The sequence below is a fragment of the Salvelinus alpinus genome, chromosome 26 (genome assembly GCF_045679555.1).
Source record: "Salvelinus alpinus chromosome 26, SLU_Salpinus.1, whole genome shotgun sequence".
In the NCBI taxonomy this organism is placed as follows: Eukaryota; Metazoa; Chordata; class Actinopteri; order Salmoniformes; family Salmonidae; genus Salvelinus; species Salvelinus alpinus.
In genome coordinates, this window is record NC_092111.1 from 25,560,198 (window position 1) to 25,575,733 (window position 15,536).

The window sequence follows — 15,536 nt, forward strand, 5'->3', positions numbered from 1 at the left end:
CCTGAAAGTAAAGGAATGTTATATACTAGAGAGACAGAATGTTATATACTAGAGAGACAGAATGTTGTATACTAGAGAGACAGAATGTTATTTACTAGAGACATGGCCGATTAATTAGGGCCGATTTCAAGTTGTCATAACAATCGGTAATCGGCCTTTTTGGGCGCCGATTATGGCCGATTACATTGCATTCCACGAGGAAACTGCGTGGCGGGCTGACCACCTGTTATGCGAGTGCAGCAAGGAGCCAAGGTAAATTGCTAGCTAGCATTAAACTTATCTTATAAAAAACAATCAACCTTAACATAATCACTAGTTAACTCTTGTCCTAAATTGCATATAATCAATGCGGTGCCTGTTAATTTATCATCGAATCACAGCCTACTTCGCCAAACGGGTGATGATTTAACAAAAGCACAATCGTTGCACGAATGTACCAAACCATAAACATCAATGCCTATCTTAAAATCAATACACAAAAGTATATATTTTTAAACCTGCATATTTAGTTAAAATAAATGAATGTTAGCAGGCAATATTAACTAGGGAAATTGTGTCACTTCTCTTGCGTTCATTGCACGCAGAGTCAGGGTATATGCAACAGTTTGGGCCGCCTGGCTCGATGCGAACTAATTTGCCAGAATTTGACATAATTATGACATAACATTGAAGGTTGTGCAATGTAACAGCAATATTTAGACTTAGGGTTGCCACCCTTTCGATAAAATACGTAACGGTTCCGTATTTCACTGAAAGAATAAACGTATTGTTTTCGAAATGATAGTTTCTGGATTTGACCATATTAATGACCAAAGGCTCGTATTTCTGTGTTTATTATATTATAACTAAGTCTATGATTTGATATTTGATAGAGCAGTCTGTCTGACTGAGCGGTGGTAGGCATTTGCCAGCAGCTCTTAGCAATGCTTGAAGCACAGCGTTGTTTATGACTTCAAGCCTATCAACTCCTGAGATTAGGGTGGCAATACTAAAGTGCCTATAAGAACATCCAATAGTCAAAGGTATATGAAATACAAATGGTATAGAGAGAAATAGTCGACGTGTCATAATTCCTATAATAACTACAACCTAAAACTTCTTAACTGGGAATATTGAAGAACTGGGAATATTGAACCACCAGCTTTCATATGTTCTGAGCAAGGAACTTAAACGTTAGCTTTTTTACATGGCACATATTGCACTTTTACTTTCTTTTCCAACACTGTGTTTTTGCATTATTTAAACCAAATTCAGCATGTTTCATTATTTATTTGAGACTAAATAGATTTTATTTATGTATTAAGTTAAAATAAGTGTTCATTCAGTATTGTTGTAATTGTCATTATTACATATACACATATATATATATAAATAGGCCGATTAATCGGTATCGTCTTTTTTTGGTCCTCCAATAATCGGTATCGGCGTTAGAAAAATCATAATCGGTCGACCTCTACTAGAGACAGAATGTTGTATACTAGAGATACATAATTTTATATACAAGAGACAGAATAATACAGTGCATTCAGAAAGTATTCAGACCCCTTGACTTTTTCCACATTTTGTTAAGTTACAGCATTATTCTAAAATTGATTAAATTATTTTCCTCATCAACCTACACACAATACCCCATAATGACAAAGCAAAACAGGTTTTTAGAAGTTTTTGCAAATCTATTTAAAAAATAAAATAGTATTCGTATTCAGACCCTTTGCTATGAGACTCGAAATTGACCTCAGGGGCATCCTGTTTCCATTGATCATCCTTGATGTTTCTTCAACTTGATTGGAGTCCTACTGTAGTAAATTCAATTAATTGAACATGATTTGGAAAAACACTGTCTATTTAAGGTCCCACAGTTGATAGTGCATGTCAGAGCAAAAACCAAGCCATGAGGTCAAAGTAGAACTCCGAGACGGGATTGTGTTTTTTTTTTTAACCTGTATTTAACTAGGCAAGTCAGTTAAGAACAAATTCTTATTTTCAATGACATCCTAGGAACAGTGGGTTAACTGCCTGGTTCAGGGGCAGAATGACAGATTTTTACCTGGTCAGCTCGGGGATTCGATCTTGCAACATTTCGGATACTAGTCCAACGCACTAACCACTAGGCTACCTGCCGCCCCGTGTTGAAGGCACAGATTTGGGGAAGGGTACCAAAACATTTCTGCAGCATTGAAGGTCCCCAAGAACACAGTGGCCTCCATCATTCTTAAATGGAAAAAGTTTGGAACCACCAAGACTCTTCCAAGAGCTGGCCACCCGGCCAAACTGAGCAATCGGGGGAGAAGGGCCTTGGTCAGGGAGGTGACCACGAACCCGATGGTCACAGACAGAGCTCCAGAGTTCCTCTGTGGAGATGGGAGAACCTTCCAGAAGGACAACCATCTCTGCAGCACTCCACCAATCAGGCATTTATGGTAGAGTGGCCAGAAGGAAGCCACTCCTCAGTAAAAGGCACATGACAACCTGCATGGAGTTTGCCAAAAGGCACCTAAAGGACACTCAGACCATGAGAAACAAGATTCTTTGATCTGATAAACGAAGATTGAACTCTTTGGCCTGAATGCCAAGCATCACGTCTGGAGGAAACCTGGCACCATCCCTACAGTGAAGCATGGTGATGGTAGCATCATGCTGTGGGGATGTTTTTCAGCAGCAGGGACTGGGAGACTAGTCAGGATCGAGGGAAAGATGAACAGAGCAAAGTACAGAGAGATCCTTGATGAAAACCTGCTCCAGAGCCCTCAGTACCTCAGACTGGGGGCAAAGGTTCACCTTCCAACAGAACAATGACCCTCTGTCTGTGACCATCGGGTACAAAGCCAAGACAACGCAGGAGTGGCTTTGGGACAAGTCTCTGAATGTCATTGTGTGGCCCAGTCAGAGCCCGTACTTGAACCCGATCGATCATCTCTGGAGAGACCTGAAAATAGCTGTGTAGCGACACTCCCCATCCAACCTGACAGAGCTTGAGAGGATCTGCAGAGAAGAATGGGAGGAACTCCCCAAATACAGGTGTGCCAAGCTTGTAGCATCATACCCAAGAAGATTCGAGGCTGCAATCGCTGCCAACGGTGCTTCAACAAAGTACTGAGTAAAGGGTCTGAATACTTATGAATATGTGATTTTTTTATTTATTCTAAAAATGTGTTTTTGCCTTGTCATTATGAGGTATTGTGTGTAGATTCATGAGGACATTTAAAAAAAAAAAAAAAAGGCTGTAATGTAACTAAATGTGGACAAAGTCAATGGGTCTGAATACTTTCCAAATGCACTGTACTAGAGACAGAATGTTATAAACTACAGAGACAGAATGTTATATAAACTCAGCAAAAAAGAAACGTCCCTTTTTCAGGACCCTGTCTTTCAAAGACAATTCGTAAAAATCCAAATAACTTCACAGATCTTCATTGTAAAGGATTTAAACACTGTTCCCATGCTTGTTCAATGAACCATAAACAATTAATGAACATGCACCTGTGGAACGGTCGTTAAGACACTAAAAGCTTACAGACGGTAGGCAATTAAGGTCACAGTTATGAAAACTTAGGGACACTAAAGAGGCCTTTCCACTGACACTGAAAAACACCAAAAGAAAGATGCATCTGCGTAAACGTGCCTTAGGCATGCTGCAAGGAGGCATGAGGACTGCAGATGTGGCCAGGGCAATAAATTGCAATGTCCGTACTGTGAGACACCTAACACAGCGCTACAGGGAGACAGAACGGACAGTTGATCATCCTCGCAGTGGCAGACCACGTGTAACAACACCTGCAAAGGATCGGTACATCCGAACATCACACCTGCGGGACAGGAACAGGATGGCAACAACAACTGCCCGAGTTACACCAGGAACGCACAATACCTCTATCAGTGCTCAGACTGTCCGCAATAGGCTGAGAGAGGCTGGACTGAGGGCTTGTATGCCTGTTGTAAGGCAGGTCCTCACCGGCAACAACGTCGCCTATGGGCACAAACCCATCGCCGCTGGACCAGACAGGACTGGCAAAAGGTGCTCTTCACTGACGAGTCGCGGTTTTGTCTCACCAGGGGTGATGGTCGGATTCGCGTTTATCGTTGAAGGAATGAGCGAGGCCTGTACTCTGGAGCGGGATTGATTTGGAGGTGGAGGGTCCGTCATGGTCTGGGGCGGTGTGTCACAGCATCATCGGACTGAGCTTGTTGTCATTGCAGGCAATCTCAACACTGTGCGTTACAGGGAAGACATCCTCCTCCCTCATGTGGTACCCTTCCTGTAGGCTCATCCTGACATGACCCTCCAGCATGACAATGCCACCAGCCATACTGCTCATTCTGTGCGTGATTTCCGGCAAGACAGGAATGTCAGTGTTCTGCCATGGACAGCAAAGTGCCCGGATCTCAATTCCATTGAGCACATCTGGGACCTGTTGGATCGGATGGTGAGGGCTAGGGCCATTCCCCCCCAGAAATGTCAGAAAACTTGCAGGTGCCTTGGTGGAAGAGTGGGGTAACATCTCACAGCAATAACTGGCAAATCTGATGCAGTCCATGAGGAGGAGATGCACTGCAGTACTTAATGCAGCTGGTGGCCACACCAGATACTGACTGTTACTTTTGATTTTGACCCCCCTTTTGTTCAGGGACACATTATTCCATTTCTGTTAGTCACATGTCTGTGGAACTTGTTCAGTTTATGTCTCAGTTGTTGAATCTTGTTATGTTCATACAAATATGTACACATGTTAAGTGTGCTGAAAATAAACGCAGTTGACAGTGAGAGGACGTTTCTTTTTTTGTCATTTGCTTAGGTGGAGCTGTCAAGAAAGTATGAGGATCCTTTGCACTCTTTATTTTAGTTTACTAGAGACAGAATGTTATATACAAGAGAGACAGAATATTATAACACTAGGGAGACAGAATATTGTATACTACAGAGACAGAATGTTGCATACGAGAGACAGAATGTTGTATACCAGAGAGACAGAATGTTATATACTAGAGACATAACGTTGTATACTAGAGACAGAATGGTAAATACTAGAGACAGAATGTTATATATTAGAGACAGAATGTTACATACTAGAGAAACAGAATGTTATATACTAGAGAGACAGAATGTTGTATACTAGAGAGACAGAATGTTGTATACTAGAGAGTTAGAATGCTGTATACTAGAGAGACAGAATAGTGCATACTAGAGACAGAATGTTATATACTAGAGACAGAATGTTGTATACTAGAGAGACAGAATGTTGTATACTAGAGACAGAATGTTATATACTAGAGAGAGAATGTTATATACTAGAGACAGAATTTTATATACTAGAGAGACAGAATGTTATATACTAGAGAGACAATGTTATATACTAGAGAGACAGAATGTTGTAAACTAGAGAGAAAGAATGTTATATACTAGAGAGACAGAATGTTGTATACTAGAGAGACAGAATGTTATATACTAGAGAGACAGAATGTTATATACTAGAGAGACAGAATGTTATATACTAGAGAGACAGAATGTTATATACTAGAGAGACAGAATGTTGTATACTAGAGAGAGAATGTTGTATACTAGAGACAGAATGTTGTATACTAGAGACAGAATGTTATATACGAGAGACAGAATGTTATATACTAGAGAGACAGAATGTTGTATACTAGAGAGACAGAATGTTATATACTAGAGAGACAGAATGTTATATACTAGAGAGAAAGAATGTTATATACTAGAGACAGAATGTTATATACTAGAGACAGAATGTTATATACTAGAGAGAAAGAATGTTATATACTAGAGAGACAAAATGTTATATACTAGAGACAGAATGTTATATACTAGAGAGACAGAATGTTATATACTAGAGAGACAGAATGTTGTATACTAGAGAGACAATGTTATATACTAGAGAGACAGAACGTTATATACTAGAGACAGAATGTTGTAAACTAGAGAAAAATTATGTTATATACGAGAGACAATGTTATATACTAGAGACAATGTTGTATACTAGATAGACAGAATGTTTTATACTAGAGAGACAGAATGTTTTATACTAGAGAGACAGAATGTTATATACTAGAGAGAAAGAATGTTGTATACTAGAGACAGAATGTTATATACTAGAGAGACAGAATGTTATATACTAGAGAGAAAGAATGTTATATACTAGAGAGACAATGTTATATACTAGAGAAACAGAATGTTATATACTAGAGAGACAATGTTATATACTAGAGAGAAAGAATGTTATATACTAGAGAGACAATGTTATATACTAGAGAGACAGAATGTTGTATACTAGAGAGACAATGTTGTATACTAGAGAGACAGAATGTTGTATACTAGAGAGACAGAATGTTGTATACTAGAGACAGAATGTTGTATACTAGAGAGACAGAATAGTGTATACTAGAGACAGAATAGTGTATACTAGAGACAGAATGTTATATACTAGAGAGACAGAATGTTATATACTAGAGACAGAATGTTATATACTAGAGACAGAATGTTATATACTAGAGAGACAGAATGTTGTATACTAGAGAGACAGAATAGTGTATACTAGAGACAGAATGTTATATACTAGAGAGACAGAATGTTATATACTAGAGACAGAATGTTACATACTAGAGACAGAATGCTGTATACTAGAGAGACAGAATGTTATATACTAGAGAGACAGAATGTTATATACTAGAGACAGAATGTTGTATACTAGAGAGACAGAATGTTGTATACTAGAGAGACAGAATAGTGTATACTAGAGACAGAATAGTGTATACTAGAGACAGAATGTTATATACTAGAGACAGAATGTTATATACTAGAGAGGCAGAATGTTATATACTAGAGAGACAGAATGTTATATACTAGAGAGACAGAATGTTATATACTAGAGAGACAGAATGTTATATACTAGAGAGACAAAATGTTGTATACTAGAGAGACAGAATGTTGTATACTAGAGACAGAATGGTATATACTAGAGACAGAATGTTATAAACTAGAGAGTTAGAATGCTGTATACTAGAGAGACAGAATGTTATATACTAGAGAGACAGAATGTTATATACTAGAGACAGAATGTTATAAACTAGAGACAGAATGTTATATACTAGAGACAGAATGTTATATACTAGAGACAGAATGTTATATACTAGAGACAGAATGTTATAAACTAGAGACAGAATGTTATATACTAGAGACAGAATGTTATATACTAGAGACAGAATGTTATATACTAGAGACAGAATGTTATATACTAGAGACAGAATGTTATATACTAGAGAGACAGAATGTTCCAACTTCTCACAGATGACTGGATGACATACGTAGAGGAAAGGAAACGAAGGGTTTGAAAGGAAGTCCGTAAAATACACATCCACACATATACCCCCTCACAAACACACACAGACACGCACACACACGTTGTAAAACACTGACGTGAAGTTAGAGCATACTATCACAAAATATATTATTCAGAAGTATGTTTGTCACCCCAGCGTGTGTACTCACGCTGGGGTTGCGGTGGTCTGGTACTCTGTAGTTAGGGTTCTGAAGCAGTCTGCAGCCGTCCTTAGCCAGTCTCTGGACCAGCTCTAGTCTCGTCAGCTCCTCGCGGCCACACACACCGTCCGGCCGCACACACACACTCCCCATGTTGCCACGGAGCGAACACACCCCCCCTAGCTGTAAGGAGGGGGGCAGAGAGAACAGGTAGCTTAGTCCACAGGCCAACGACATCATCAGGTCACAGGGTTAGAGGTGAGAGGTTAAATATAAAGGTAGGTAACACCCCAAAATAACTTTTGGATCAAATCTACCCCACTCTCACGGTCTGTCAGCTAGTCTTTCTGTCTGTCTCAGGGTCTCTGTAAATCACAGAGAAAGAGAGGAAATAACTCTAAATAATCCCTGTGTCTCTCTCTGTGTCTCTCTCTCTCTCTCTCTCTCTCTGTGTCTCTCTGTCAGTCTCTGTGTCTCTCTGTGTGTGTCTCTCTCTCTCTCTCTCTCTCTCTCTCTCTCTCTCTCTCTCTCTCTCTCTCTGTGTCTCTCTATCTGTCTCTGTGTCTCTCTGTGTGTGTCTCTCTCTCTCTCTCTCTCTGTCTCTCTCTCTCTGTGTCTCTCTCTCTGTCTGTGTCTCTCTCTCTGTCTGTGTCTCTCTCTCTCGCTGTGTCTCTCTCTCTCTCTCTCTCTCTCGCTGTGTCTCTCTGTGTGTGTCTCTCTCTCTGTCTCTCTCTCTCTGTGTCTCTCTCTATCTGTGTGTCTCTCTCTCTCTCTCTCTGTGTCTCTCTCTCTCCATCTCTCTGTGTCTCTCTCTCGGTCTCTCTCTGTGTCTCTCTCTGTGTCTCTCTCTCTCTGTGTGTCTCGCTCTCGCTCTCGATTCAATTTCAAATTCAATTTAAGGGGCTTTATTGGCATGGGAAACATATGTTTACATTGTCAAAGCAAGTGAAATAGATAATAAACAAAAGTGAAATAAACAATAAAAAATTAACAGTAAACATTACACAGTTTCAAAAGAATAAAGACATTTCAAATGTCATATTATGTCTATATACAGTGTTGTAATGATGTGCAAATAGTTGAAGTACAAAAGGGAAAATAAATAAACATAAATATAGGTTGTATTTACAATGGTGTTTGTTCTTCGCTGATTGCCATTTCCTTGTGGCAATAGATCACAAATCTTGCTGCTGTGATTGCACACTGTTGTATTTCACCCAATAGATATGGGAGTTTATCAAATTTGGATTTGTTTTCAAATTCTTTGTGGGTCTGTGTAATGTTTGTTAAATATTTGTCTCTAGTATGGTCATACATTTGGTGAGGTTAAGAAGTGCTGCTCAGTTTCCACCTCATTTTGTGGGCAATGTGCACATAGCCTGTCTTCTCTTGAGAGCCAGGTCTGCCTTTCTCAATAGCAAGGCTATGCTCACTGAGTCTGTACATAGTCAAAGCTTTCCTTAATTTTGGGTCAGTCACAGTGGTCAGATATTCTGCCACTGTGTACTCTCTGTTTAGGGCCAAATAGCATTCTAGTTTGCTCAGATTTTTTGTAAATTCTTTCGTATGTGTCAAGTAATTATCTTTTGGTTTTCTCATGATTTGGTTGGCTCTAATCGTGTTGCTGTCCTGGGGCTCTGTGGGGTCGGTTTGTGGTGTGAACGGAGCCCCAGGACCAGCTTGGATTAGAGGGCTCTTCTCCATGTTAATTTCTCTGTAGGTGATGGCTTTCTCTCACTCTCTGTTGCGCGCCCTCTCTTCCTATTCTCTGTCTGTATCTGTGTATCTGTCTGTGTTTGTGTCTCTGTCTGTGTCTCTGTGTGTTCTTCAGAAACGTAGTGTCGTGTCCTCCCTAGCAGAGCCCTGGCTTTAGAAACACCACGTCTGTCTCTGTGTGTTCTTCAGAAACGTAGTGTCGTGTCCTCCCTAGCAGAGCCCTGGCTTTAGAAACACCACGTCTGTCTCTGTGTGTTCTTCAGAAACGTAGTGTCGTGTCCTCCCTAGCAGAGCCCTGGCTTTAGAAACACCACGTCTGTCTCTGTGTGTTCTTCAGAAACGTAGTGTCGTGTCCTCCCTAGCAGAGCCCTGGCTTTAGAAACACCACGTCTGTCTCTGTGTGTTCTTCAGAAACGTAGTGTCGTGTCCTCCCTAGCAGCGCCCTGGCTTTAGAAACACCACGTCTGTCTCTGTGTGTTCTTCAGAAACGTAGTGTCGTGTCCTCCCTAGCAGCGCCCTGGCTTTAGAAACACCACGTCTGTCTCTGTCTGTTCTTCAGAAATGTAGTGTCGTGTCCTCCCTAGCAGAGCCCTGGCTTTAGAAACACCACGTCTGTCTCTGTGTGTTGTTCAGAAACGTAGTGTCGTGTCCTCCCTAGCAGCGCCCTGGCTTTAGAAACACCACGTCTGTCTGTGTGTTCTTCAGAAACGTAGTGTCGTGTCCTCCCTAGCAGCACCCTGGCTTTAGAAACACCACGTCTGTCTCTGTGTGTTCTTCAGAAACGTAGTGTCGTGTCCTCCCTAGCAGAGCCCTGGCTTTAGAAACACCACGTCTGTCTCTGTGTGTTCTTCAGAAACGTAGTGTCGTGTCCTCCCTAGCAGAGCCCTGGCTTTAGAAACACCACGTCTGTCTCTGTGTGTTCTTCAGAAATGTAGTGTCGTGTCCTCCCTAGCAGCACCCTGGCTTTAGAAACACCACGTCTGTCTCTGTGTGTTCTTCAGAAACGTAGTGTCGTGTCCTCCCTAGCAGCACCCTGGCTTTAGAAACACCACGTCTGTCTCTGTGTGTTCTTCAGAAACGTAGTGTCGTGTCCTCCCTAGCAGAGCCCTGGCTTTAGAAACACCACGTCTGTCTCTGTGTGTTCTTCAGAAACGTAGTGTCGTGTCCTCCCTAGCAGAGCCCTGGCTTTAGAAACACCACGTCTGTCTCTGTGTGTTCTTCAGAAACGTAGTGTCGTGTCCTCCCTAGCAGAGCCCTGGCTTTAGAAACACCACGTCTGTCTCTGTGTGTTCTTCAGAAACGTAGTGTCGTGTCCTCCCTAGCAGCGCCCTGGCTTTAGAAACACCACGTCTGTCTCTGTGTGTTCTTCAGAAACGTAGTGTCGTGTCCTCCCTCGCAGCGCCCTGGCTTTAGAAACACCACGTCTGTCTCTGTGTGTTCTTCAGAAACGTAGTGTCGTGTCCTCCCTAGCAGCGCCCTGGCTTTAGAAACACCACGTCTGTCTCTGTGTGTTGTTCAGAAACGTAGTGTCGTGTCCTCCCTAGCAGAGCCCTGGCTTTAGAAACACCACGTCTGTCTCTGTGTGTTCTTCAGAAACGTAGTGTCGTGTCCTCCCTAGCAGCACCCTGGCTTTAGAAACACCACGTCTGTCTCTGTGTGTTCTTCAGAAACGTAGTGTCGTGTCCTCCCTAGCAGCGCCCTGGCTTTAGAAACACGACGTCTGTCTCTGTGTGTTCTTCAGAAACGTAGTGTCGTGTCCTCCCTAGCAGCGCCCTGGCTTTAGAAACACCACGTCTGTCTGTGTGTTCTTCAGAAACGTAGTGTCGTGTCCTCCCTAGCAGAGCCCTGGCTTTAGAAACACTGCGTCTGGAGCTGTGGGCTTCGATGGGCCAGTGTGGATGTGTGGAGGAGAAGGGGGGGGGGTTCTTAGCAATACTCTGTTGTTGTGGGGGCAGGTTATATTTGGGATGGAGGAGATCCCTTTGTAATATGATGGTATCATCAGTAAGACAATATGGACTGTTTATTTACATTGGAGTCTACACAGTGTGTGTGTGTGTGTGAATTGGCTGTGAGCAGTGTACTTCCCGCGAGTGAAACTATCCCACGGTGCCGCCGCCAACACACACACACACACACACCTTCCCGCAAACCATTGTTTACAAAGAAAACACCCCTGATAACAGTCCTGTCTCCCCTCTTCTACTTCCTCACTCAAAAACAGAACAGCCAAGTAAACACGCACACACGTGATGGAGGGAATTCATTATTGAAGGAGTGTAAAAGGTTTATTCAGTATATTCTACTTTCCTCTCTTGTCCGCTCCTCCCATCCTTCCCTCTCCTGTGTGTGTGTGTGTGTGTGTGTGTGTGTGTGTGTGTGTGTGTGTGTGTGTGTGTGTGTGTGTGTGTGTGTGTGTGTGTGTGTGTGTGTGTGTGTGTGTGTGTGTGTGTGTGTGTGTATCACAATGCTGCCATTTTTAGACTGCTGGCTGGTGGCAATAATGTAATTACTTGTTCAGTAATTAAAGTTGGAAATTCAAACATGGCAGATTGTAAAACACATTTTTGCTGTAACAGCATACTAATCAGCTACCAATAGATGTTTTATAATATAAAACTGTCCTGTATAGGCTACCTGAACCTGCATGACATGAGCCATCCTCGTTCTCTCTTCCAGCTCGGATAGAAAGTTGTTGTGCGTAAAACCAGTCTATTAATGACCAATAATACAGTCAGTCCACCCTCAAAACACTAGCTTACTATGGATTGTTTCATTATTCAGTCTACTATCTATCTATAGCTATTAGAGGTCGATTAATCGATTAATCGGCATGGCCTATTAATTAGGGCCGATTTAAAGTTTTCATAACAATTGGTAATCGGCATTTTTGGACACCGATTGTGGACGATTTTTTAAACATTTTATCTTTTGTTTATCTTTATTTAACTAGGCAAGTCAGTTAACCTGTCTAGGAACGGGGTTCCGCTACCCTCGCCAACAGCCAATGAAATTGCAGGGTGCCAAATTCAATCAACAGAAATCTAATAATTCAAATTTCTCAAACATAAAGATAAAATTCTCGTTAATCCAACCACAGTGTCCGATTACAAAAAGACTTTTCGACGAAAGCAGAACATATCATTATGTTAGGTCAGCAACTAGTCACAGAAAGCATACAGCAATTTTCCAACCAAAGAGAGGAGTCACAAAAAGCAGAAATAGAGATACAATTAATCACTAACCTTTGATATTCTTCATCAGATAACACTCCCGGGACAACATGTTACACAATACATGTATGTTTTGTTCGATCAAGTTCATATTTATATCCAAAAATCTCAGTTTACATTGGCGCGTTATGGTCAGTAATGTTGTGCCTCGAAAACATCTGGAGAATTTTCAGAGAGCCACATAAATTTACAGAAATACTCATCATAAACTTTGATAAAAGATACAAGTGTTATGCACAGAATAAAATATATACTTCTCCTTAATGCAACCGCTGTGTCAGATTTCAAAAAAGCTTTACGAAAAAAGCACACCATGCAATAATCTGAGTACGGCGCTCAGACACAAAAACAAGCCATACATGTACCCGCCATGTTGTGGAGTCAACAGATGTCAGAAATAGCATTATAAATATTCACTTACCTTTAATGATCTTCATCAGAATGCACTCCCAGGAATCCCAGTTCCACAATAAATGTTTGTTTTGTTCGATAAAGTCCATCATTTATGTCCAAATACCTCCTTTTTGTTAGCGCGTTTAGTTCACAATCCAAACTCACGAGGCGCAGGCAAGTCCAGGCGAAAGTTCAGACGAAAAGTCCAAAAAGTTATATAACAGTTCGTAGAAACATGTCAAACGATGTATCCTCTCTTTGGCTGGAAAATGGCTGTATGTTTTTTGTGACTAGGCTCTGACCTAACATAATCATATGGTGTGCTTTCGCTGTAAAGCCTTTTTTAAATCGGACACGATGGGTAGATTAACAAGAAGTTAAGCTTTAATTTGGTGTATTGCACTTGTGAATGTATGAAAGTTAAATATTTCCCCAAAATATTTCTGAATTTCGCGCTCTGCCTTTTCAGCAGATGTTGTTCCGCTAGCGGAACCCCTAGCCGTAAGAAGTTTTAAACTTATAAAAAACAATCAACCTTAACATAATCACTAGTTAACTACACATGGTTGATGATATTACTAGTTTATCTAGCGTGTCCTGCGTTGCATATAATCGATGCGGTGCCTGTTCATTTCTCATCGAATCACAGCCTACTTCTCCAAACGGGTGATGATTTAACAAGCTCGTTTGCGAAAAAAGCACTGTCTTTGCACCAATGTGTGCCTAACCATAAACATCAATGCCTTTCTTTAAAATCAATACACAAGTATATATGTTTAAACCTGCATATTTAGTTAATATTGCCTGCTAATATGACTTTCTTTTAACTAGGGAAATTGTGTCACTTCTCTTGCGTTCCGTGCAAGCAGTCAGGGTACATGCAGCAGTTTGGGCCGCCTGGCTCGTTGCGAACTGTGTGAAGACCATTTATTCCTAACAAAGACCGTAATTAATTTGCCAGAATTGTACATAATTATGACATAACATTGAAGGTTGTGCAATGTAACAGCAATATTTAGACTTAGGGATGCCACCCGTTAGATAAAATACGTAACGGTTCCGTATTTCACTGAAAGAATAAACATTTTGTTTTCAAAATTATAGTTTCCGGATTTTACCATATTAATGACCTAAGGCTCGTATTTCTGTGTGTTATTATGTTATAATTAAGTCTATGATTTGATATTTGATAGAGCAGTCTGACTGAGCGGTGGTAGGCAGCAGCAGGCTCGTAAGCATTCATTCAAACAGCACTTTTGTGCGTTTGCCAGCAGCTCTTCATTGTGCTTCAAGCATTGAGCTGTTTATGACTTCAAGCCTATCAACTCCCGAGATTAGGCTGGTGTAACCGATGTGAAATGGCTAGCTAGTTAGCGGGGTGCGCGCTAATAGCGTTTCAATCGGTGACGGCACTCGCTCTGAGACCTTGAAGTAGTTGTTCCCCTTGCTCTGCAAGGGCCGCAGCATTTGTGGAGCAATGGATAACGATGCTTAGAGGGTGGCTGTTTTCAATGTGTTCCTGGTTCGAGCCCAGGTAGGGGCGAGGAGAGGGACGGAAACTATACTGTTACACTGGCAATACTAAAGTGCCTATAAGAACATCCAATAGTCAAAGGTATATGAAATACAAATGGTATAGAGAGAAATAGTCCTATAATTCCTATAATAACTACAACCTAAAACTTCTTACCTGGGAATATTGAAGACTCATGTTAAAAGGAACCACCAGCTTTCATATGTTCTCATGTTCTGAGCAAGGAATTTAAACGTTGGCTTTTTTACATGGCACATATTGCACTTTTACTTTCTTCTCCAACACTTTGTTTTTGCATTATTTAAACCAAATTGAACATGTTTCATTATTTATTTGAGGCTAAATTGATTTTATTGATGTATTATATTAACTTCTTTGAAATAGGGGGCAGCATTTTCACTTTTGGATGAATTGCGTGCCCATAGTGAACTGCCTCCTACTCTGTCCCAGATGCTAATATATGCATATTATTATTACTATTGGATAGAAAACACTCTGAAGTTTCTAAAACTGTTTGAATGATGTTTGTGAGTATAACAGAACTCATATGGCAGGCAAAAACCTGAGAAAGAATCCAAACAGGAAGTGAGAAATCTGAGGCTGGTCGATGTTAAACTCATCGCCTATTCAATTCCCTGTAATATATGGATCTGTTTGCACTTCCTACGCTCCTACTCCACTAGATGTCAACAGTCGGTAGAACGTTGAATGAAGTTTATGCTGTGTTGTGGGGCCGGATGGGAGGGGAATGAGTCAGTGGTCTGGCAGATTACCAGTTCCTGGTCACGCGCTTTCCTCATGATCGCCTTGCGTTCCATAACTTCTACAGACATGAAGGAATGCTCTGGTTGGAACGTTATTGTATATATGATAACAACATCCTGAAGATTGATTCTCTACTTACTTTGACCAGTTTATTCGACTTGTAATATAACTTTTTGAAGTTTTCGTCCGACGTTTGCCTGCATCTGCGCGAGCGTTTGGACACGTGTACTACACATGCTAGCAAAAGTAGCTACTTGGACATAAGTAATGGACATTATCGAACAAAATAACGATTTATTGTGGAACTAGGATTCCTTGGAGTGCATTCTGATGAAGATGATCAAAGGTAAGGGAATATTTATGATGTAATTTCGTATTTCTGTTGACTCCAACATGGCAAATG

General features: G+C 41.1%; 1 protein-coding gene across 4 annotated transcripts in view; it reads right to left on the reverse strand.

Annotated features, from left to right (window-relative positions):
* The window catches only part of LOC139555042 (rap guanine nucleotide exchange factor 5-like), a 125,023-nt gene that overhangs the window by 72,056 nt on the left and 37,431 nt on the right, over nucleotides 1-15,536 (reverse strand). For all 4 annotated transcript variants that reach the window (XR_011670929.1, XM_071368438.1, XM_071368439.1 and 1 more), the window contains exon 9: nucleotides 7,502-7,675. Coding sequence is in view for 3 of the 4 variants with exons in the window: in XM_071368438.1 (XP_071224539.1) it covers nucleotides 7,502-7,675 (174 nt within the window). In the remaining variant the exon portion in view is untranslated. The remainder of the gene's footprint in view (nucleotides 1-7,501; nucleotides 7,676-15,536) is intronic.